Here is a 25,425-nt window from a genome sequence, read left to right as displayed (position 1 = left end):
TAACCAGGGCATGCCCAACACCAACCCTGCAGGTAGATTGTCCAGCACAAAACAACGCCCACTCTGAGCGAAAACACATCAGACATAAAGCGAATTCCCTCCTTAATGAGGGGAGATGAGTCAATGGCCATCACCTTGATCGGAAGCTTGAGCCTAACTGTCCCTATCTTGCAGTGTGTGACCAATTGGGAGTCAATAAGATTAATAGATGATCCGCAGTCCACGAAGGCTGTAGAGGAAAAAGAACTACCATCCACAAACAGTTCCACAGGCAGTACTACTTTAGAAAACGAGGAAAATGGTACCTGAGGGTCTGAGCAGCCTCCCCGTTGACTACCCAGACCTAGTCGTTTCCCGCCGACCGGGTTTGAAGACGGGCAATTCGGGCACTCCCTTTTCCAATGTCCCGTTTTACCGCAGTAAAAGCATAACTGCTTGTCCTTCCGGCGTTTCCTCTCCGTATCCTTCAGGGAGAGGGCACCTACATCCATGGGCTCAGGGGCAGTCTCTTTTCCACTGGGGAATAATGGAGTATCCACCTGCATCACCCCTCTGGTCCGCAGCCTGCGGTCCATCCGGACGGCCTGGGTCATGGCGTGCTCGAGAGAGTTAGGTGGGGGATGTAACGCCAAGGCATCCTGCAGCCGCTCGGACAAGCCTCTGCGAAAGAGTCCTCGGAGTGCGGCGTCGCTCCTGGAGACCTCTGCCGCCCAGCGGCGGAACTCAGAACAAAACCACTCAGCTGAGTGTTTCCCCTGACAGACACTCATCAACATGTCCTCTGCCAATCGCACTCGGTCAGGTTCATCATAAAAGTGCCCGAGGGCCTCAAAGAATGCGTTCACTGACATACGTTCAGGAGCAGAGGAAGACAGAGAGAAAGCCCATGCTTGCGGAGCCCCCCGAAGTAGGGAAATAATGACCCCCACCCTCTGGAACTCATTCCCGGAGGAGCGGGGCCTTAGAGAAAAAAAAAGCTTGCATCCTTCTCTGAAAGACCTGAACTCCTTTTTATCCCCTGAGAAAAGGTCTGGCAATTTGACTGGAGATTCAGGGGACGCTAAGGACACATCCCTACCCCCAGAACTAGAAGCCCCTGCATCGACAGCCCCCTGCACAGTAACCACCAACTGTTGCTGGGTCTGGGCCATCATGCGTTGTTCCACATTGAGCTTATGGAACATTTGGGTCAGGTGCTTGACCTGATCAGCCAAGGCTTGTATGGGATCCATGAGGATAACACACACTTTTTTTTTTTTTCTTCAGAAAAAAAAAAAAAAAAACTGAAATGGTCAGTTATAATGTCAGGGACACCGCACTACACTTGCTCATAGAGCCAGTGTGCGTGTCCTGAGTACAGAAGCAGTCAAACGAGGTACAGGGGGGATAAACAGACGGGAGGTCAGACAAAGCCAAAGGTCATACACAGGATCACAGTACAGTACCAGGGAGGAGACAGAGCGGATAATCAGGGCCAAGCAGAGATCAAAACCAAACAGACATAGGAGGTACAAGGCAGAATCCAAAGCGATATCCAGGAAACAGACCGAGTCATACACAGAGAATCAAGTAACCAGAACACAGCACTAACACAGTCAGAGGTCACCACACAATGCCAAGGGCGAAAGTATAACTGACAGGGATAGGAGCGTCCTGAGGCTATAAGAAGCCTCCCCCAGAACCAGGGAGAGGCCACAATCATAGCCCCAGGTGTGCAGGTAAGCCTGCACCGGGATCACAACCTTTAACCCCAGAAATGCCAGTCATCAGTACTGGTTCCATACATTAACCCCACGTGTGCGAGTCAAACCCGCACTGAGATCATGACATTCATTACTTCTTTCCTCAATAAACTACAATGCATTACAAAAATACAAAGGAAACGGTTCAGAAATTGAATGCTGCTGGTTGAATGCATAAGCCATTACTCGGGATCTTTACGGCTTTTTACATCTTTGTTGTGTCTCAGCTGTATTGGAAACAATTCAAGCTAAAAAGTGTGTGTCCCTCCTCCTAAGCTCAGTGTTCGACTACGACTAGGGAACGATTCCCTGGAAGTATTGGACAGTTGGAGAGGTCATTAATAGGGAATATATCACCCATATTATTTTAACTACTTAAAACTAGAGTTGAGCGACTTTTGGTTTTTTAGGGTCGCGTTTCGTTTCGTGAAACCCGACTTTTCCAAAAGTCGGGTCGAGCAAGGTCGTCCGATTATAGGGAAAAGTCGGGGTCGTCCCGAAACACGAAACCCAATGTAAGTCAATGGGGAATAAAAGTCGGCAGTGAGAGGAGGACAGGAAACACACCTACAGTGCCCATTTGAATGCCAAAAGCATCAATTCTTCTTTCTTAAGCTTGTCAACCTTAATTAACTTCATAATACAAGTTACGCACTGAAAAATGGGGGTTATTTGGCTAAAGTTGTGGGGGGGGAGGGCTGGCTGCAGGTTTTCATGTGCCCTGGGCGAAAGAGCGCCCCTTTAACACATACCACAACTCATCATGCTCCGATACGGCAGAGAAATAGCGGTATAGTGCAATGAAAAATACCTCACTTTTTACATCTCATGACGAGGCCCATCTATTTCTCCATACAGAATCATTGGTCCCATATAATGTTTGAAACAGTATATGATGAGCTCCACATAATGCTACAGTATATGTTGGTCCCCATGGATGAAGCTCCACTGTCTTATGGGCCCAAATAATGCTCCAAACATAATGGGCCCCATTTCTAATGCTCTAGTGTATAATGGGCCCTGTAAATGCTGCTCCAGTGTCTGATGTCCACCTTTGGAATGTTCCAGGGTATGGTGGGCCCCATCTATCATTCTCCAGAGTATAGTGCTCCCCAAAAATTGCTGTCCCAACATTGAAAACAATCAAATAAGTCTCCTCGCTAGGGAATCCCTGTACTTGCTTAACAGCTCGCCAGCCGTTCTCACGCCCAGTATGGATTACACGTGATTGCACAAAGGTGAGAAAGGGTACCGTATCCCCAGATAACATGTATGGATAGCGTACACATTCAAAATATATGTCTCAGGAGGCAGGCTCAGACGGTGTTAGGCCCAGTATGGATTGCACGTGATTGCACAAAGGTTAGAAAGGGTACCGTATCCCTGGATAACATGTATGGATAGCGTACACATTCAAAATATATGTCTATACAGCATGAGGCAGGCTCAGACGGTGTTAGGCCCAGTATGGATTGCACGTGATTGCACAAAGGTTAGAAAGGGTACCGTATCCCCGGATAACATGTATGGATAGCGTACACATTCAAAATATATGTCTCAGGAGGCAGGCTCAGACGGTGTTAGGCCCAGTATGGATTGCACGTGATTGCACAAAGGTTAGAAAGGGTACCGTATCCCTGGATAACATGTATGGATAGCGTACACATTCAAAATATATGTCTCAGGAGGCAGGCTCAGACGGTGTCAGGCACAGTATGGATTTGACGGCCCAGATTACACAGCGGAGGAGCAGGGAGAGGTAAAGATTGCAAATGCTGGGGCCCTGCCCAAGCAAGGGGGGCCCACTCGTGGGCGTCGGTACTGGCACTGGGCCCCTCATAGTACAGCGGTGTGTCTGACGGCGGGTGTGCACCACCACCATCAGAGACACTTGATTGCACTATGAGGGACCCTGTGCCAGTGCCCGCGCCCAAGAGTCGGCCTACCCACCTGTCCAGGGCAACGGCAGTCGTACGGTGTCGTGTGGTAGGTGGTGACCCCGGCCATGGGGGGGGAGGCAGCACAGTTAGGGAGTTTTAGAAAGTGGCATATGTTGATGTTGGACATTCAGCTGATGCAAAAGGCGAAATAGGTGAAGTACCAGGAAGAGGTGGACCAAAGCAAGCCATTTTTCTGTCACCCTATGTGTCATCAGGGGAAGGTGGGACAAAATCCTTGGAAACCCATGCGTGGTTCATTTTAATGAAGGTTAGATCATCCACATTTTGGGTTGACAGACGGGTCCTTTTTTCTGTCAGGATTGATCTAGCTGCACTGAAGACTCTTTCCGATAGCACACTTGCAGCTGGGCAAGCGAGCTCCTGTAAGGCATATTGGGCCAATTCAGGCCAGGTGTCCAGTTTAGCGGCCCAATAGTCAAAGGGGAATGACCTGTGTGGGAGAACATCGATATGGGAGGAAAAGAAGTTTATAACCATAGTTGACAACTGCTGTCTCCTGTCACTTTCCATCGATGCAGTATTACCAGTTGTGTGAGCGGTATTTGAAAAATCAGTCCACAACATTGTCATGAAGCCCCTGTCTCCAACGCCACTTCTGCTGTGTCCACCATGAACACCTCTGCCAAGCTGCCCCCGGCCCGTACGGCTCGTGTGAGAACCATCACCACTGCTGTGTGCTGGGAATGCCTCAAGCAACCGATTTACCAGAGTTGCTTGTTTATTAGCCAATATTAGGTCAAGGTTCTCCTGTGGCATGATGTTTTGTAATTTGCCTTTATAGCGTGGATCCAGGATGCTGGCCAACCAGTAGTCGTCATCGTTCATCATTTTGGCAATGCGGGGGTCCCTTTTTAGGATCCGCAAGGCATAATCTGACATGTGGGCCAATGTTCCCGGTGTCAATGATGCACTGCGAGTGCTGGTTGGAGGAGTATTTTCTGGCAAATCCACATCCCTCCAGTCACGCACAAACCCTGTACCAGACCTTGCCACGCCAACATTTTCACTTGCCCCACGAGATGCATCCTCCTCCCCTAAGTAATCATCCCCATCATCCTCCTCCTCCTCCTCTTCTTCCTCCACCTCGTCCAGGAGAGGTCCCTGAGCAGACAATGGCTGAATGTCATCAAGGATTCCCTCCTCCTCTTCCTCCTCATCAACATTGGCTGCAGACGCCTGCTCCTTAAGGTGCGTCAAAGTTTGCATGAGCAGACGCATAAGTGGGATGCTCATGCTTAGAATGGCGTCGTCTGCGCTTACCAGCCGTGTGCATTCCTCAAAACACTGAAGGACTTTACAAAGGTCTTTCAGCTTCGACCACTGCACACCATTCAACTCCATGTCTGCTCTCAAAGTGCCTGGCCGTGTATCCTCCCACAAATGCATTATGGCCTGCCTCTGCTCACACAGCCGCTTCACCATGTGCAGGGTGGAGTTCCACCTTGTTGCAATGTCGATAATGAGGCGGTGGTTGGGAAGGTGGAGCAATCGCTGCAGCTTCTGCATACGAACGGAGTGTACAGGCGACCGGCGGATGTGCGCGCACAGTCTTCGCACCTTCTGGAGCAGGGCTGTTAACTCCGGATAATTTTTGAGGAAGCACTGCACCACCAGGTTCAAGGTGTGAGCCAAGCAAGGTATGTGGCTGAGTTTTGAAAGGGCTATGGCTGCCACAAAATTACGGCCGTTATCACTAACTACCTTGCCTGCCTCAAGATGTACACTGCCCAGCCATGACTCAGTTTGTCGCTTCAAGTACTCGGCCAGCACCTCGGCGGTGTGTCTGTCGCCCAAACACATCATCTGCAACACAGCCTGCTGACGCTTTCCACTAGCTGCTCGATAGGGGGACACATCGTGTGCAACAGTGACAGCTGCAGATGGAGTGCTCGTACGACTGCGCTCTGTGGACGAGCTTTCGCTTCTGGAGGAGGAGGAGGAGGGTCGAACGCCTACAGCCAACTGTTTCCTATACCGTGGGCTAGGCAGCACTGTCCCACCACCGCTGTCCCCTGTGGACCCTGCATCCACCACATTAACCCAGTGCGCAGTGATGGACACGTAACGGCCCTGGCCATGCCGACTGGACCATGCATCAGTTGTGAGGTGCACCTTTCCGCTCACTGACTGCTTGAGTGCATGGACAATGCGGTCTTTCACATGATGGTGGAGGGCTGGGATGGCTTTGCGAGAGAAGAAGTGGCGACTGGGTAGGTCATAGAGTGGTACTGCATAGGCCATGAGTTCGCGGAAAGCTGTGCTTTCCACCAACCGAAAGGGCATCATCTCAAACGAGATTAGTTTGGCAATGTGGGCGTTGAAACCCAGTGTACGCGGATGAGAGACTGAGTACTTTCTTGACCTACTCATAGTGTCTGGGAGGGTGAGCTGGACTTGAGAGCTGCATATGGTGGAAGTAGCGGTGGACAGGGCGGACTGAGAGAGGGTTGATGATGGTGATGGAGTTGGTGTTCTTTCTGATGGCCTAGAATCAGTCTTTCGTTGATATAACAGTGGGATTCCCTGACTGCTGTGGTCTTGCAACGACACCTCAACATTTGCTGCTGTGCTAACCGGTGGGCTTACAGTGGGGGAAACAATGTAGCATTGCTGACTACCTTCGTTGTGATCAGTTGCACATGTGGCACTTGAGGTTTGGTGTTGTGTCCACGCTTGCAAGTGCATGCTGGTTAAATGTCTAAGCATGCAACTGGTATTCAAATTTTTCAGATTTTTCCCTCGGCTAAAGGTCTTTGCACACTTCTTACAGATAACCTTGGCCTGATCATGAGGATTTTGTTCAAAAAAGTGCCACACTGCACTCTTCCTACTTTGGCAGACATTTTGCGGCCTAGCACGCTGTGATGTTTTGACCCTCTGGACAAGCTGTCCAGCAACTCTTTTGATGTTTGGAACCTGTCTTTGGAGTGCTCCGGGCCTGCCAGATAACAGCTGTTGCGATGTCGATGTCTGCTGTGGATGCTCCTCATCTGAGCTATTGGAAGCAGCACCCTCTTCCCCCAATGGATGCCAATCTGGGTCAACAACTGGGTCATCCATCACCTCCTCTTCTATGTCATGTGCACCTTCCTCTGTGTCACCGTGTATGGTGGTATTGTGTGCGGGAAGGGGCACCTGAGTCTCATCAGGGTCAGAATCTGGCTCTGTACACTGCGAGGACAATGTAGTGCTCTGAGTGAATGTACCAGCAGAATCATCCATCAGCGGCAGTGCATCAGTGCACTCCATGTCAGATTCATCTTGGCCTGGGTAATTCACCATTTCACTTGATAATCCAGGCATGGTATGTGAAAACAGCTCCATGGAGTAATCAGTAGTATGGCCTGCGTCATCCTTCAATCTTGGTTGGGGTGAAGGACACAAGGAAAGGTGTGGTTCATGAACATGAGCCTCCAATGACGACTCAGTGCTTTTACTTTTTACAACTGAAGAAGAGGAGGCGATAGAGCTGGAGGCTGAGTCAGCAATGTAAGACAAAACTTTTTCCTGATGCTCTGGTTTTAAAAGCGGTTTGCCAACTCCTAGAAAACTAAGCGTTCGAGGCCTTATGTAGCCAGACGATGACGCAGGGTCAGCACCTCCTGCATTCGGTCCTATTTTGCTCTTGCCACTACCATCAGATCCACCACCAACACCATCATTACCAGCTGCCAACCCACGCCCAATTCCACGGCCTCTTCCAACAGCCTTCCTCATTTTTGGTAGAAATGTAGACAAAATCCAACAAACTATATAGTAATGTAAAACAAGGTACAAGGTGTCTATAGGACAGGGGAGATTTTGAATTTCTGCACACACTTTTGGACACTGGACACTTTTGGATTGTGTGAGGCCCACTGATATCTGAGCGCTATGTGACAGGCTCGATGGCACAGCTGTGACAAAAGTGACTAGAGGATAAGGGAGATTTTGAATCTCTGCACACACTTTTGGACACTGGACACTTTTGGATTGTGTGAGGCCCAATGAATATCTGAGCGCTATGTGACAGGCTCGATGGCACAGCTGTGACAAAAGTGACTAGAGGATAAGGGAGATTTTGAATCTCTGCACACACTTTTGGACACTGGACACTTTTGGATTGTGTGAGGCCCAATGAATATCTGAGCGCTATGTGACAGGCTCGATGGCACAGCTGTGACAAAAGTGACTAGAGGATAAGGGAGATTTGGAATCTCTGCACACACTTTTGGACACTGGACACTTTTGGATTGTGTGAGGCCCACTGATATCTGAGCGCTATGTGACAGGCTCGATGGCACAGCTGTGACAAAAGTGACTAGAGGATAAGGGAGATTTTGAATCTCTGCACACACTTTTGGACACTGGACACTTTTGGATTGTGTGAGGCCCAATGAATATCTGAGCGCTATGTGACAGGCTCGATGGCACAGCTGTGACAAAAGTGACTAGAGGATAAGGGAGATTTGGAATTTCTGCACACACTTGTGGACAGTGGACACTTTTGGATTGTGTGAGGCCCACTGATATCTGAGCGCTATGTGACAGGCTCGATGGCACAGCTGTGACAAAAGTGACTAGAGGATAAGGGAGATTTTGAATCTCTGCACACACTTTTGGACACTGGACACTTTTGGATTGTGTGAGGCCCAATGAATATCTGAGCGCTATGTGACAGGCTCGATGGCACAGCTGTGACAAAAGTGACTAGAGGATAAGGGAGATTTTGAATTTCTGCACACACTTGTGGACAGTGGACACTTTTGGATTGTGTGAGGCCCACTGATATCTGAGCGCTATGTGACAGGCTCGATGGCACAGCTGTGACAAAAGTGACTAGAGGATAAGGGAGATTTTGAATCTCTGCACACACTTTTGGACACTGGACACTTTTGGATTGTGTGAGGCCCAATGAATATCTGAGCGCTATGTGACAGGCTCGATGGCACAGCTGTGACAAAAGTGACTAGAGGATAAGGGAGATTTTGAATTTCTGCACACACTTGTGGACAGTGGACACTTTTGGATTGTGTGAGGCCCACTGATATCTGAGCGCTATGTGACAGGCTCGATGGCACAGCTGTGACCAAAGTGACTAGAGGATAAGGGAGATTGGATTGCTTTTAAAATAGCAGTTTGCGGAGCAGTGGGTAAACAGCAATGCAGGAATGTCAGGAAGCCTTAGAAGGCAGCCCAACAACCAACACCACTGATACACCACTATATAGCCTCCCCTTGCACTGCACACACAGTGACTGGTGTGTTGTGCAGGCCAAATTGCTAGCAGCAGAAGCAGTTTTTTTTTCTTCTCAGCAGGACAAAAAAAAAAAATTGGGATTGCTTTTAAAAAAGCAGTTTGCGGAGCAGTGGGTAAACAGCAATGCAGGAATGTCAGGAAGCCTTAGAAGGCAGCCCAACAACCAACACCACTGATACACCACTATATAGCCTCCCCTTGCACTGCACACACAGTGACTGGTGTGTTGTGCAGGCCAAATCGCTAGCAGCAGAAGCAGTTTTTTTGTCTTCTTCCCTGCCTAACGCTCTCCCTACAGAATCAGCAGCAACCTCTCCCTATACTAAGATCGGCAGAAGTAAGATGGCGGTCAGCGTGCACGCCCTTTTATACCCCCTGTGACGCCCACCAAAGCAAGCCAATCACTTGCATGCCCTTCTGAAAGATGGTGGTGACCCGTGCCTATCTCATCACGTTGCCCACAGTGTCCGTGGATCCTGATTGGCTGAAAAAGAGCGCAAAACAAACTTTTGAAACGCGACTTTGGCGCGTAAGTCGCCGACCTCGTGGCCGACCTCATCCTAGGGTCGGGTTTCGTTTCATGAAACCCGACTTTGCCAAAAGTCGGTGACTTTTGAATTTTTTCGACCCGTTTCGCTCAACTCTACTTAAAACCAGATGCTGATAAACCGGTATGTCACTTTTTTCTAATCCGTTTTTATTTTCTGCTTGCAGATTTTTCTATTTTCTGTAGATGATTATGGGGATAGCCATTTTGCCAAAGTTACTACTTACAGCAGCTGCATGAACTGCAGATTATCATTGGAAGTATTATTAGACACGCTCAGTGATCTGCGCAGAGTTCTTTGTGCAGGGACGGGGGAGGGGGTGAGCTGTGACCATCACCTTTTGTAAGCTGCTTCTGTGGTGGTTCTCTGCCCTATGCTTTGTGAGTGACATTTTTACTGGACCGGCAGTAGCAATCCTCAGTCTCTGTGAGGGCACTGTTAGCATTTTTATGTTATTCATTTACTTCATATTTTACCATGATTGCTCTGGTGACAGAAGTAATTTTCCTATCCACATTTCATTAGGCAATTGTTCTGCTCTTACTCCCATTTAGTTTCCTTTTGCAGCCCCCTAGCCCTTACTCCAACAATTTTACAGCACTGAAGTTCAGGTCCCCATTGACTTGAATGGACTTCAAAGTCCGGGGTCAAGATCGAGTCCCATACTAATCTTTTTAAAAAGTCAGCTCAAATCCAGCGAACATGAACATCCACTGTTCCGCTCATCGCTAGTTGACAGCATATTTCAACATCTATCTTTTTCCATTTCACTAGAATGACCTCTTTCAGATCATGGATGCTCCAAGGAGAGTGATGACAACTTGTCTCTTCAGGATTCCCCATAAGTGTTCAGTTAGGTTCAAATCAGGACACACTTGTCCACTGAATCACTTTCACCCTGCTCCTCTTCAGAAATGCAAAAGTGGCATTAGATGTGTATTTTGGATTATTGTAATGTTGGAAAAGTGCACATCTACTAAAGGTACGGAGTAATGGCAGCATCTTCTCTTTCAAAATAGAGCAGTATATTTGTGAATTCATGACACAATCAATGAAATGTAGCTCCCCGACACCAACAGCTCTCATCCAGCCTCAAGTAAGAACACTGACACCACCATATTTCACTGTAGGCACCATGCATTTAGAAAAATGAACTTAAGAAAAATACATGGTGCCTACAGTGAAACATGGTGGTGACAGTGTCCTTATGTGGGGCTGCATGACAGCTGCTGGTGTCGAGGAGCTGCAGTTTATTGATGGTATCTTGAATTCACAAATGTGCTGCTCTATATTGAAAGAGAAGATGCCACCATCAATCAGTACCCTTGGTAGATCTGCCCTTTTTCTCAATCTCGTCACAATTTTGGAAATAGTCCTTGTCTTCCGTGAGATATTAATTATATTAATTAAAATCTTAATTTTTAAAGGAGGTGTCCTCATTTATGCTAAGCACTGTATGTATATACAGTATACTGTAGGTGTTACCCTGTTATGAGCGGTGGAACGCACTAAATAAAATTAAAATAAAGTGCGTTCACCGCTCGGGGTCCACCGTGCGGTAGATGGAGTAACCGCTGCTAAAAGAGGCAGTGCACTCAGGCGGTAATGTGCACAGGGTTTTAGCTGCACCCAGTGCACTAAAGCAGACTCTGTTTTATGCACAGAGCTGCCAACAAAAACCTAAATAACGCTGAGTCTGTATAGGGTCACAGACCAGCGATGTGGACACGGTATTAAAGGGTCACAGACATAGCCTTAAACACCAGGACTATCCCCTCTAGACCTACCGTAGAAAATAGGATACGGGACGTTGCAACTGCGAGCGCCCGAACAGCTGCTACAGCAGCGCTGCGTGAACTGAGCCGCAGAAGAGACACCGCTACGCTGGCAGCGCGATGCAGGACGCTTAGCTGCTGGCAAAGCTGAAGCTTGGGCGCGCTGGCGCTAATACTGGCTGAACTCAAACACTCACACAAATGTAATATAACCAAGGAAGGGGGTATTTAATGAGTCATTCACCAGTCCAAGCATCCATCAGCAAACACACAGCAGCAAGTATGAAATACTAGCGCATGGCAGAACGGCCGTGTGCACTTTTTATAGCGTACGGGACCTGCCGGAAATCTCCAGAGCCTTGAGCAGAACCAATGGAATCATGAGCAGGACCTGAGCACCTGACTCCTGAACTCCAATGGGAGCTTGTCCCATGGGCATGCTCAGAAGCTGGGAAGGACTTAACCTCTGGAGACAAATGTGAGGATCTGGATTGCTACATAGGCATGGTAGAAACCAGATTCCTAACATACCCTTCATTGTTATCCAGCCCTGAATAAGAGATAACTGCTGAAAAGTGCTCTGCACAGAACAAGAAGTATCAGTCTAATATTATGCCTAATGGTCAGAGGGAAAACTGAAAGATTTTAAGATTTTAGTTTTAAGATATATTGTATAATGGAAAAATTAACCTGATTTGACCATATTGTCTGCAGAACTAGCTATAGTTTGGAGTGCGATCCCCTCTCTCTTTGGTCTTTGCCGTATGTGCAACCAATGGTTTGACTAGAAAAGACCATACATTCCAATATTATTAGAATAAACAACCTACAGATTTACATCATCAAGTAACCGAGAAAAGGGATCCAGAATAATAATTAAAAGACAATTTATATTGATATACATTAAAATGTAATTTAAAATAACAAAAATGCCCAGTAGGAGGTAAACAGTACCATAATATTCACAATCACCAGAAATTAATATAAGATGTCCTTTAAAAATAATATACTATTAAAGCTGCCAGGCTGCACCACTAATAAGTAAATACTATGCCAGTAGGGAAAAATGGCTAAATCACATGATATCAGTATCAAATATATATAAATCCCATACGTAGCATACATGTACATTAACAAACCCTATCTGCATACCAACACTAATACTTTAACTATATGAAGCAATAAATATGGATAAAAATCCTAAAACAGGTATACGGAGGGCAGATGAATATGCAGGGAACACAAACGCCATATTACCTCAATAGACAGGACAGCGGTGATTCCGAGTGGTGTGACCTCCTCTACCTCAACGCGCATTTCGCACTAGCTTCTTTTTATTGATGTATATCAATAAAAATTGTCTTTTAATTATTATTCTGGTTCTCTTTTCTCGGTTACTTGATGATGATCTAAATCCATAGGTTGTTTATCCTATTCGTGTTTTGAAGTGCTAGTTTTTTTATTTAGTTTTTGGACGATTTTAGATATAACTATTCCAATATTATTGTCATCTTTTTTTGGCAGCACTTGGCAATCGTGGAAGTAACTGTTCCCTTTGTTTCTCCTCCTAGGTATGCACTGAAGGTCGCCTCATCCTGGAGTTCACATTTGATGATCTCATGAGAATTAAGACATGGCACTTTACCATTAGACAATACAGAGAATTAGTACCTCGCAGCATACTCGCCATGCACGTAAGTACCTCATTAAATTACAAACTAGGATTATATATAATTACGACTTATATTGCTTAAGGTCTTGGTCCTGAGCTCAAACTAAAACAATAGATACCGTACCCTCTGAACTTTCCGAAATCCTTTTATGACTGACCATCTAAACTCCATCCAAACTATTCCACTAAATTGACTGCAAAATCAAAAGGTAATATATATATTTTCTTACCTTTTTGACACTGTTGACTACTCTTTGGTACCCCAAAAATTATTTTTTCAGTGTCTATAGAGTCTTGCACATTTTTGGATATTGATTGGGTCAGTTAGTCTTTCTTAAAGAGTAACCATCATTTTAATGCATAAAATCATATAACCAAAAGAATCAATAATTCACATGAAAAAAATATAGTTTCTAATATATTTTATCTGGGAAATATGCCTTTTTTTCACCCACTGGACTAAACTTTCATATTCAATATTCTCAATTCACAGATAAAATCTGTCTTCAGTGAAGACAGAATGTTACATCACTAGGATATTAGATGGCAGTTGGTGCTGATAAGATTCTATGTAGTGTATAGGGGGAGGAGCTCTTCCTCTAGCTCCTGCCTCCTCCATCACCTATCTACATAGAACCTTATTAGTACCTTCATGTTTCTGCTCCTCTCAGCTGATTTATGACTACAGACCACATCAAGGGAAACGAAGAAGCTGTAAAAGTAAAACAGTACAACATGTTTAATAGAATACTGGTATTTAAGCAGCAAAAAAAGTCCCCATAGGTGGCAATTCCCTTTAAATAATAGAAGTGAATCAAATAGTGCTAGAAAGAGTTATGTATTTTGAGATATCTTTCCACAAGCTTCTCACAATAGTTGGTTGGAATTTGGGCCCATTCCTCCTGACAAAACAGGTTTAACGGCTCAAGGTTTATAGGTCGCCTTGCTCGCATCGGCCTTTTCAAGGTTTTGTGATGGCCACTCCAAAACATTGACTAAGTTATCCTTAAGCCCCTTTGTTACCATTTTGGCAGTATGCTTCTGGTCATTGTCCATTTGGAAGACCCATTTCTGCCCAAGCTTTAAATTCCTAGCTGATGTCTTGAGATGTTGCTTCAGTATTACCACATAATCTTCTTTTCTTATGATGCCATCTATTTTGTTAAGTGCACCAATGTTTTTTTTTGTTTCTTTTGGAGTAATGACTTCTTCTTGGCAGAGTGGCCTTTCAGCCCATGTTGATACCGTACTCGTTTCACTGTGGATATTGACACAATCTTACCAGCTTCCGCCATCATCTTCACAAGGTGTTTTGCTTTTTTCCTTGGGTTGATATGCACGTGTCTGACCTAAGCACGTTCATCTCTGGGACACAGAACCCGTCTCCTTCCTGTGCGGTATGATGGCTGGATAGTCCCATCTTGTTTGTACTTGCATATAAATGTTTGTACAGATGAACAGGGCACCTTCAGGTATCTTGAAATTGTACCTAAGGATGAGCCGGACTTGTGCAAGTCCCCAATTCTCTTCCTGATATCTTGGCTGATATCTTTAGACTTTCCCATGATGCTACACAAAGAAGCAGTGTGTTTCAGGTGTGCATTAATATACATCCATAGGTGTGTCTCTAATTAACGCAGATGTTGGCAACAAATCTATCAGAAGCTTCAAAACACATGACATCATCATACTGACTGTCCAGAATTTTTTAACCCCTTAACCCCCAAGGGTGGTTTGCATGTTCATGACCAGGCCAATTTTTACAATTCTGACCACTGTCCGTTTATGAGGTAATAACTCTGAAACGCTTCGATGGATCTCGGTAATTCTGACATTGTTTTCTCGTGACATATTGTACTTCATGTTAGTGGTAAAATTTCATTCAAATAACTTGCGTTTATTTGTGAAAAAAATGGAAATTTGTCGAAAATTTTGCAATTTTCCAACTTTGAATTTTTATGCCCTTAAATCATAGAGATATGGCACCCAAAAAACTTAATAAATAACATTTCACATATGTTCACTTTACATCTTTTTTGTTAGGAAGTTATATGGGTTAAAAGTTGACCAGCGAGTTCTCACTTTTGCAACACCATTTTATTTTTACAGACCGCATCACATTTGAAGTCACTTTGAGGGGTCTATATGATAGAAAATACCCAAAACCAAAAGTGACACCATTCTAAAAACTGAACCCCTCAAGGTGCTCAAAACCATATTCAAGAAGTTTATTAACCCTTCAGGTGCTTCACAGGGATTTTTTGAATGTTTAAAAAAAAATGAACATTTAACTTTTTTTCACAAAAAAATTATGTCAGGTCCAATTTTTTTTATTTTACCAAGATAACAGGAGAAATTGGACTGCAAAAGTTATTGTGCGATTTGTCCTGAGTACGCTGATACCTGATATGTGGGGGGGGAACCACTGTTTCGGCGCATGGCAGAGCTCAGAAGGGAAGGAGTGCCGTTTGACTTTTTCAATCCAAAATTGGCTGGAATTGAGATCGGACACCATGTCGCGTTTGGAAAGCCCCTGATGTACCAAAACAGTGGAAACCCCCCAAAAATGACACCATTTTGGAAACTAGACCCACCCAAGGAACTTATCTAGATGTGTGGTGAGAACTTTGAACCCCCAAGGGCTTCACAGAAGTTTATAATGTACAGCTGTACAATTAAAAAAATATTTTTTCTAAAAAAATGATCTTTACACCCTTAATTTTTATTTTTCCAAGGGTAACAGGACCCCAAAAGTTATTGTGCAATTTGTCCTGAGTACGTTGATACCCCATATGTGGGGGTAAACCACTATTTGGGTGCATGGCAGAGCTCGGAAGGGAAGCAGTGCCATTTAACTTTTTTGGCTGGAATTGGGATTCGACGCCATGCCGCGTTTGGAAAGCCCCTGATGTGCCTAAACAGTGGAAACCCCCCACAAATGACACCATTTTAGAAACTAGACCCCCCAAGGAACTTATCTAGATGTGTGGTGAGCACTTTGAACCCCCAAGGGCTTCGCAGAAGTTTATAACACCGGGCGTGAAAATAAAAAAATCATATTTTTTCCACAAACATGATTTTTAGTCCCCAATTTTTTTACTTTCCCAATGGTATCAGGAGAAATTGGACCCCAAAAGTTGTTGTCCAATTTGTCCTGAGTATGCTGATACCCCATATGTGGGAGAAAACTACTGTATGGGCACACGTCAGGGCTCGGAAGGGAAGAAGTGACGTTTTGGAATGCAGACTTTGATGGAATGGTCTGCGGGTGTCATGTTGCCTTTGGAGAGCCCCTGATGTACCTAAACAGTGGAAACCCCCCACAAGTGACCCCATTTTGGATACTAGACCCCCCACAGAGCTTATCCAGATGTGTGGTGAGCACTTTAAACCCTCCAGTGCTTCACAGAAGTTTATAACGCCCGGGCGTGAAAATAAAAAAATCATATTTTTTTCCACAAAAATGATATTTTTGCCCCCAATTTTTTTATTTTCCTAAGGGTAACAGGAGAAATTGGACCCCAAAAGTTGTTTTGCAATTTGTCATGAGTAGGCAGATAGCCCATATGTGGGGGTAAAACACTGTTTTGGCACATGGCAGAGCTTGGAAGGGAAGGAGCACCATTTGACTTTTTCAACGCAAAATTGGCTGGAATTGAGATCAGATGCCATGTTGCGCTTGGAGAGCACCTGATGTGCCCAAACAGTGGAAACTCCCCAATTTTAACTCCAACACACCCCTAACCCTAATCTCAGCCCTAACCCTAGCCCTAATGGGAAAATGGAAATAAATACATTTTTTAAATTTTATTATTTTTCCCTAACTAAGGGGGTGATAACGGGGGGTTTGATTTACTATTTATGGCGGTTTTTATTTTTGGCAGCTGTCACACGCTAAAAGATGCTTTTTATTGTAAAAATAGTTTTTGCATCACCACATTTTGAGAGCTATAATTTTTCCATATTTTGACTCACAGAGGACTTATTTTTTGCGGGACGAGTTGACGTTTTTATTGGTGACATTTTCGGGCGCGTGACATTTTTATCGCTTTTTATTCTGATTTTTGGGACGCAGAATGAACAAAAACCAGCATTTCAAGAATTTTTTTGGGAGGGGGGGCGTTTACACCGTTCCGCGTGCGGTAAAATTGATAAGGCGGTTTTATTCTTTGGGTCAGTACGGTTACAGCGATACCTCATTTATGTTTTTTTATGTTTTGGTACTTTTATGCAATGAAAACAATTTTACATTAAAAATAATTATTTTTGCATCGCTTTATTCTGCGAGCTATAACTTTTTTATTTTTTCGCTGATGATTCTGTGTGGCAGCTCGTTTTTTGCAGGACAAGATGACGTTTTCAGCGGTACCATGGTTATTTATATGTGTCTTTTTGATCACGCGTTATTGCGCTTTTTGTTCGGCGGTATGATGATAAAGCTTTATTTTTTGTTTTGTTTTTTACTTTTGTTTTCTAAGGGGTTCGCTAAGGGGGTTAACTAATAGGACAGTTTTATAGGGCGGGTCGTTACAGACGCGTCGATACCAAATAAGTGTACTTTTATTATTTTGCTTTTTTTTTTAGCTCCAAAAAATGAATTTATTAGGGAATATTTTTTTTCCATTTATTTAGCGATTTTTTAAAAATTATTTTTACACTTTTTTTTTAAACTTTATTATATTGTCCCAAGGGGGACATAACTGTCATGTGACAGATCGCTGATCTATCACATCACAGATCGCTGTGACAGATCAGCGATCTGTCACAGGCAGTGCAGAAGGCTTCCTCATGCCTGCGCTTTGTCCGTGACCGCCCCTGACACATAGTGCCGGGTGTCAGCTGTGATAATCAGCTGACTCCCTGCCGCGATCAACGGCGCTCACCACGTGGGCGCCGCTGATCGCTATGACATACTATCCCGTCCATGGGAATTAAGTCCCAGGGCACATGGGCGGAATAGTACGTCATATGGCAGAAATGGGTTAAAGGCATAGTCATCTTAGTGTATGTAAACTTTTTACTTTGCAGTAAGTAATAAAAATGCCTTAAAACATTCTCTCTCTCATTATTCTAGCATTTGGCACATATTAATAATTATGGTAATCCTAATTGACCTAAAACGGGAAAGGTTTATTCTGAAATCATATCAGATATTGAGAAAAAAAACAGCATATGTGTCGTTTTATCATTTTATATAGTATATGGAAACTTGTAGTTTCAACTGTATATATATATATATATATATATATATATATATATATATAATATTCAGAATATGATGAGAAGTTGAATTTTTCTTGGTGTTTTCGATGCTTCTATGGTTTATACATTTTGATTCTCCTTTGCTTTACTTCTATTCAGGTCAATAATGTAATAGAGAATGTGACTCTCTGAATTTTCCTTGGCTGATTTACCAGTTCCTGTACTGTAATTCTTGTCTTGTGTACATACAGGCACCAGACCCCCAGGTGTTAGAGCAGATCTCCAAAAATATAACTAGGATGGGTCTAACCAACTTCACCCTCAACTACCTCAGGGTAAGTAACGAGAAATTGATATTGTGTAAAGTGAATTTAGACAGATGTGCAAGATTTATGTGTTTTGTGGACACTTCATTTATATTCCATTGCTTGTATAGCGCTGTTACATTCTGTAGAGCTGTACACAGATTGTAATCGCTCAGATCGGCTGTTGACTCCACCGGGCTTACAATATAATTATCATACTATTTCAGTCAAGTAAATACACATGCATAGGACAATTGGATGGAAAGTATGAGAAAAATACTGGGGGGCTTAACATCTAAATTCCCTATAAATATGTATTTGGAGGGTGGGAAGAAAATTATGCAAAAATGAGGAGAACATGCAAATATAGGTTGTGATTATTGCCCTTGGTCAGATGTCAACTCAGAAATGTGAAACAAAGGGACACTTTGCTCCACCTAAAATAGAACTGGGAGAAGGGGCAAACTGCCTGCAAATGTTAAGTTAGACCTGAACCCAGGTCCTCAGTGCTGACCACCAAGCCAACTCCACCAGAGATGACAAGGTTGTAATAGTAAAACAAATGGTAAAACTGAAGAGACAAAAAAGCACAAGCAGTGTCTTATCTGATATACAATATTAAAGGTACGCTTGCCTGATGGGGTTGTCACAGTCACAACTTCTATTGAAGCACGTAAAGGATGCTGCCTGGCCACCAATGAGATACGATGCAATAAATGAGGAATATGGTAGTTCAGAGTCCGCGCTGCCCATGGTTCAAAGGTACAATCACACACAAAAGTGAAACATGAATGCGAGTTATTATGTCAGCACGTTTCAAGGTTTCGAAACCTCTTCATCAGGACCAAACCACAACCACTTGTGTGTGATCGTACCTTTGAACCTTGGGCAGCGTGGACTCTGAACCACCATATTCCTCATTTATTGAATGTTATAATAGCGTCTTGTACATCTTCCTGAAATTCTTACTTTTTTCTCACATTGATATTTTGCATCCCCCAAAGTTTCCCAAACTGATTGTCAACATTGACATCTTCCAGGCATAGGTTGTTCTAACATATTGCATGGCCTAAAACCTTCAGACCCCACTGGTCCACCATAAGAAGATCATAGGAAGCCAATGGACTGTTATGGCAGCCAAGGGCCTATTGAAGATCCCAACTGCCACCATCTTGATACTCCTATAAAACTTGAAGACAGGCTAGGTTTCACAGGAGATCAGTAATTTTGCCATATGTATGGCACTTTATACCTTAGGATTGTAGTATATAGTACCCACAGTCAAACAATTGCAAGTTCAAGTCCACCGTAGGACTAACTTAGAACTTAAAATGTATTAAAAAAATGCTTCAAAAATATTTAAATAAATAAAACATATCAATGTTTATATCCTTCCTATTTTCCCAATAAAAGAAATTAAGAAAGTAAACATTTGTTATCATTACAACCATAAAAGTTAAATCTATCAAAATATAAAAATATTTAACTCGTAACATTAAAAAGGAAAAGAAACTTGAAGTCGTTGTTACTGTTAGTTGCTCTTAGCACCTCCACCCAAAAATGCCCCTAAAAAAGTGATCTAAACATTGCATGTAACTCACTCCCAAAAAAGAACAATAGCATAGTTCCTAAATAAAAAAAACAGCCAAAAAACAGCCCTCACACAGGTCCATCCAAGTCAAAATATAATTACAGGTTACATAAAATGGCGACACAAACCATTTTTTTTAGGTGCTGAATTTCTCTATTTTTTGCGGTTATTGTACTAGCCTGTTCATATGTCAGGTCACTTTCACTGCACAATGAAACCCAATTCTGAAAGTTTTTTTTCCCTGTTTAGTACAACATATGGTAATGTGAATGATGCAGTTCAAACTACAACTTGTAAAGGATTAAATAAGTCCTTGTGCTCTTCGAAGCAGTGGAGGAATCAAACAAAAGTACAAAAATGAAAAATGGCCAGTTCTGGAAGGCGTTAACAAAGATTAGTAAGATAAGATAAGATGTTATCCGAGCATGCGCGTGTGATAACCGAGTGTCTTCGGTGTGCTATAATACTAAGTTTGAGTCCCCGCGGCTGCATGTCTCTCGGCTGTTCAACAGCAGCAACACATGCAGGGATTTCCTGTTTGATAGGCAATCCATACATGTGTTGCGGCTGTTGAACAGCCAAGGGACATGCAGCCGCGGGGACTCGAACATAGTATTTGAGCATGCCGAAAACTTTCGCTCAGCACCAGAGCATGCTCAGTTCACGCCTTATCTGAGGACGCTCTATCATCACTAATCATCATGTATCATGTACATCAGAGACACTACGAGCCGAGGATTTCTGTGAACGTAACTCCCATTCTGGCAGCTGTGAGCATCATCTTTATTTACTGTGCAGTGAGAGGCTCCAGTCATTTTTGGTAATTCGCTAATTGTGCTGCCATTTGTCTCTTACTGCGTGCAGAATGATTTGCTCATTGATGCTTCACCTCAGCTTGTCAGCTGGATATCTTCATTAATAAATGTAATTAATTTACAGTAATTTAGCGCATCTGCCACATTTCATCCAAAAAATGACTGACTACAGTTGCTTTTCCTATAACTTTGATTAGTACATACAGAGATCACTGCCGTTCTGTATCAAACAGCGTATCATTATCAAATTATTACCATGCCGTTCTGTGCAAAAGTTCTAGGCAGGTGTGGGTGGAAAATATGCTGTAGCGTAAGAACGTACTAAAAAATAGAAATGTTATTAGATTTTTTTTTAGCAATCAATGAAATACAAAGTGATTGAACAAAAGAGAAATCTAAATCTTATCAATATTGGTCTTCAAAACTGCAGCAAAGAATCAATTCTTCTAGATACACTTGGACATAGTTTGTAAAGGAGCTCAGCAGGGAGGTTGTCCCAAACATCTTGGAGAACCAACCCCAGATCTTCTGTGTCTTCATATAATCCCAGACATGCATGATGACATTGATATCTGGGCTCTGTGGGGGATCATCTCATCAATTTCAGGACTCCATATTCTTCCTTACACTAAGGATAGCTGTTAATGACACTGACTGTATGTTTGGGGTCGTTGTTCTGTGACAGAATACATTTAGACCCAGTCAGATGCCTCCCTGATGATATTGCTCAATGGAAAATGATCTACTTCTGGGTTCTCTAGGCCACCTGTTGAAAATTTTAATCTTAATAATCAGTATCGACCCATTAAAGAGTGCACGTGCTGCAGTCATGTGACAAGGCTCTTTTTAAAGGGTTGATATTGACTTCTCGGCTTATATTTTCCAACAGGACACACGAGAGTCCCCACTGTCTTCTGCACTATTTGCATATTGCACGGTGAAGAAAAAATCCAGCACTATTGAGTGTCAGAAAAATTATATCAGATTTATTAGAAAAGCAATCCAGAAACAGTGAAATGAGGGTCAAAAGTACCTTCTTCAGACAGATTGGATATGGTAAACTGCACGTAACAGCGCTGTGGGGAGTAGGAATTCAATGCCCATAAGGTTTGAATATTGTGCAATGGTAAAGTGTAACTGTCATGTGTGTGCGTATGTGTATGTATATATATATATATATACTAGATGTGGGCCTGATGCTATCGCATCGGGAGGGCAGTGTGTGTGTGGACATCCAGTGTGCCTGCACCCCATCTCCAGCACAGGTCGCAAACCACCGTCTTTCCTGCTGACTGTGACTGCATGGGGGTGGGCAGGCAGCGGCAGTATCCGGCGTGTGTAGTCAGGCGGCGACCCGGCGGCGGGTCCTGGTGAGGGTCCGGCGGCAGGTCCTGGTGGGGGTCCAGCGGCGGGTCCAGCAGTGGCGGGGGGACCGGCGTGGTTGTCCCGGCGGTGTCCCACTGGTGGTACTGCGGAAGGGCCTGGTACCACCAGCGGGTGCCATATTGGAATACCCATCACTTGGGTATCCCAATATGGCGGTCGGCGTACTACCGGTGCAGCGCAGTGGATTGTTGGACTTGAGGACATCCGGACGGAGGTGGAAGATGGACAATTTTATGTGAGTATATTATATATATATATATTGTGTGTGTGTGTATATATATATAATATTTTTTTTCATGAATCAATAGTAGAATAAGAAACTGCAAAATATCTTATTACAACAATGTGCTTTTCTTCTGGATTGATTGTTTTGTCTCAAAATTTTCAGTTCATAGATGTGATAGATAATAGAGATATAGAGAGATGAAGAGATAAATAGATAGATAGATAGATAGATAGATAGATAGATAGATAGATAGATAGATAGATAGGAAAAACCAGAATAGCACACGTTCAATGGTAGGCGGGTGCACAGTCCTCCCGGCAAACAAGCTGTATACTTGCCAAATGCTTAGAAACAAAAAATGGAAAGCAGCACTCCAGAAATTATATAAAGAATAAGGTGGACTTTATTATGTCCATTTTTTGTTTAGATCTGAGATAGCAGTAGGTTGAGGACATAGTCCGTACATAGTGTATTAGCTATGGTATACATCCCAAACACTATATTAAAGAATAATAACTTAAAATCTACAAAGAACAGATGATTGGTTCCATTAAGAACTATTATGCTGCTAAGCCTTATACAGCTGACTTACTATAACATTCTTTATAATTCATTGCTAATGTTCTAACTATTGTCCGACCGTCATCATAAAATATTTATAACTTTCCATATAATCAGCAAATGCAAAATGTTCTGACTCTGCCATTCCCTCAGGTGAGGACTAGAGTAGCGCAGTGATGGCGGCAGGAGGGCACCAGATATCAAGACGCTATCTACTATCTATTTTAAATCCTGTGTGTCTGGCCATCCTTTATGAACATGTAGGTTTACAGGGGGGAAGTATTTAAAGAGTTAAACAATTCCAAACAGTGGCAGATGATATGAAGTGGTGAGGATTCTTAAAGGGTTTTCTGGAATTTAAATGGTCTCTGACATTTCAGTAAAGTTTCTATACATCAAATACTACAGTAGATTACAAGAAATATCCTTTCAGAAAAATGTGCTGATTTCTATGAACCGCTTCTCCTTCACCCACTTATTTCCTGAATTCATCATTCACTTTGAAAAACTGTTAAAATTTGTCTTGCTCAAGACAATACTGACTGCCAGCTTACTGAAGGATCAGGTTACAGCTGTCAATACAAGACTACTAGCTTGGCCCGTGCAAAATCTTCGCTCATTGGTTGTCGGGGGCACAGGCAATTTCAGAAAAAGCAAGCTGGTCAAATGTAAATGTAGTTCATGAGTTGATGAACACAGACAGGTATTTATATATGCAGATTGGTAATACAATAAATTGGTTTGATAAGTAGAGGCCAAAAAATGTCTTCCGGTTGAGGTGCCACCTGAAGATCATTGTGTCTTTCTGCAGGTTTATGAAAATGAATGTTTAAACTGTATTTAGTGATAAAATCATGAATGTGTGGTTTATTTGGCTCTTTTCTTGCTGAAGTGAGCAATTTTACCTTTGAAATGGTGTATCATGTGTGTGTGGGGCGAAGTAATGAGCGAAAAAGCAGTGCATGTATATAAATGTGTTTGCATATGTGACTCACCTACAGTGAAGTGTGCAATCCTCCAATGTGCCTGGAATAGGCTGGGCAAGCACTTGATCAGGCTGGAAAGACCCCAAGGCAAATGTGATGTCTGTAAGCAGCTTTGTGGTAGCATGATTTGGGGTAGTATGCTGCCACCTGCAGGTAATTTGACCGTTCAAATGGTGTATCATTTGTTTGTGTGGGTGGAGTATGAACAGAGCAAGTGTGCAATTCAATAAGCAGTGCATGTTTACAAATGTGTTTGCATATGTGCCTCACCTACAGTGAAGTGTGCAATCCTCCAATTTGGCTAAAATAGGCTGGGCAAGCAGTTCGGCAAGCTGGAAAGCCCCCAAGGCAAATGTTTGGATTTGTTTGTGATGTCTGTAAGCAGCTTTGTGGTAGTGTGCTTTGGGGTACTGTGGTGCCACCTGCAAGTCATTTTTCCTTACTGCAGGTTTATGAAAATTAATGTTTAAACTGTATTTTGTGATCAAATTGTGGATGTGTGGTTTGTTTGGCTAATTTTTTGCTGAAGGGGCAAGTTTGCCTTTCAAATGGTGTATCATTTGTGTAGTAATAACGGAGATACAAAGGAATCACCGAAAAACAGTGTTTAGAAATAATTGAATAGATGAAGAAGGGAGGAGCAGAGTGAGAGAGAAGCTCCAAAACACACAGGAGGTGCTGGTGCTCAGTAAGTGTTTCATTGCATCCAAAGTACTAGATTCACAGCTACAATGCTCATTACTTCCTATAATGGTCTCAGTGCTGATGCTGATTCTGAGGGTGTGCTACAGAAATGAGTGCAGGAATCCCTTGTGCCTCTGTGAGCAGTGTATAGGACACACCATAGCAGCTAATCTCCACCCATTAGCTAAGAGACAACTGAAAATTAGAGATAAGCCTGCAAAGGGAAAAACAGTTGAAAACTGATAGATGCAAATCAGATGATAGTCAGAAATAGTTTTATTCCTCATGTACATTATATGACAGATTATTTTACGGTATCTAAATAGTGGTGGGTCCAACTCCCGAGATCCATGAAAGTAGGTGACAAGAGGACAGCAGCTCTCCAGCAAATACTTCATCCCTTTTATTGTTTGTGAGGCACAGCGACGTTTTTTTTTGTCGTGGCTGTTTCTGGTATTGCAGCTTGAATGGGACTCAGTGTAAAAGGTAGGAAAAAACAATATTCAGCTCATTATTACACTGGAAGAAACGCTGAGGATCTACTGTGTGAGAATGGTGTATGGCAATCTACAGGCTGGTAAACTCGAGCAAGCAATCAAGATCAAAAAAGGGAAAAGATATGATACAGCACTGTGGAAAAATACATACAAAAAAATTACATTTTATTAAAGCATAATTCATTCAAAATAGATATAAGTCATTAACCCCTTTACTACCAAGGGTGGTTTGCAT

At 43.3% G+C, this 25,425-nt stretch overlaps 1 protein-coding gene across 3 annotated transcripts in view; it reads left to right on the top strand.

The window, feature by feature from the left end:
* Positions 1-25,425, top strand: part of LDB2 (LIM domain binding 2) — a 511,700-nt gene that overhangs the window by 429,594 nt on the left and 56,681 nt on the right. For all 3 annotated transcript variants that reach the window (XM_073574629.1, XM_073574628.1, XM_073574627.1), the window contains exons 4-5: positions 12,837-12,959; positions 18,391-18,474. In XM_073574629.1, the coding sequence (XP_073430730.1) occupies positions 12,837-12,959; positions 18,391-18,474 (207 nt within the window). The remainder of the gene's footprint in view (positions 1-12,836; positions 12,960-18,390; positions 18,475-25,425) is intronic.

This window comes from Dendrobates tinctorius, unplaced genomic scaffold (assembly GCF_039654945.1).
Source record: "Dendrobates tinctorius isolate UK_male_01 unplaced genomic scaffold, ASM3965494v1 ptg000039l, whole genome shotgun sequence".
In the NCBI taxonomy this organism is placed as follows: Eukaryota; Metazoa; Chordata; class Amphibia; order Anura; family Dendrobatidae; genus Dendrobates; species Dendrobates tinctorius.
This window is presented reverse-complemented; position numbering and strand designations above follow the sequence as displayed.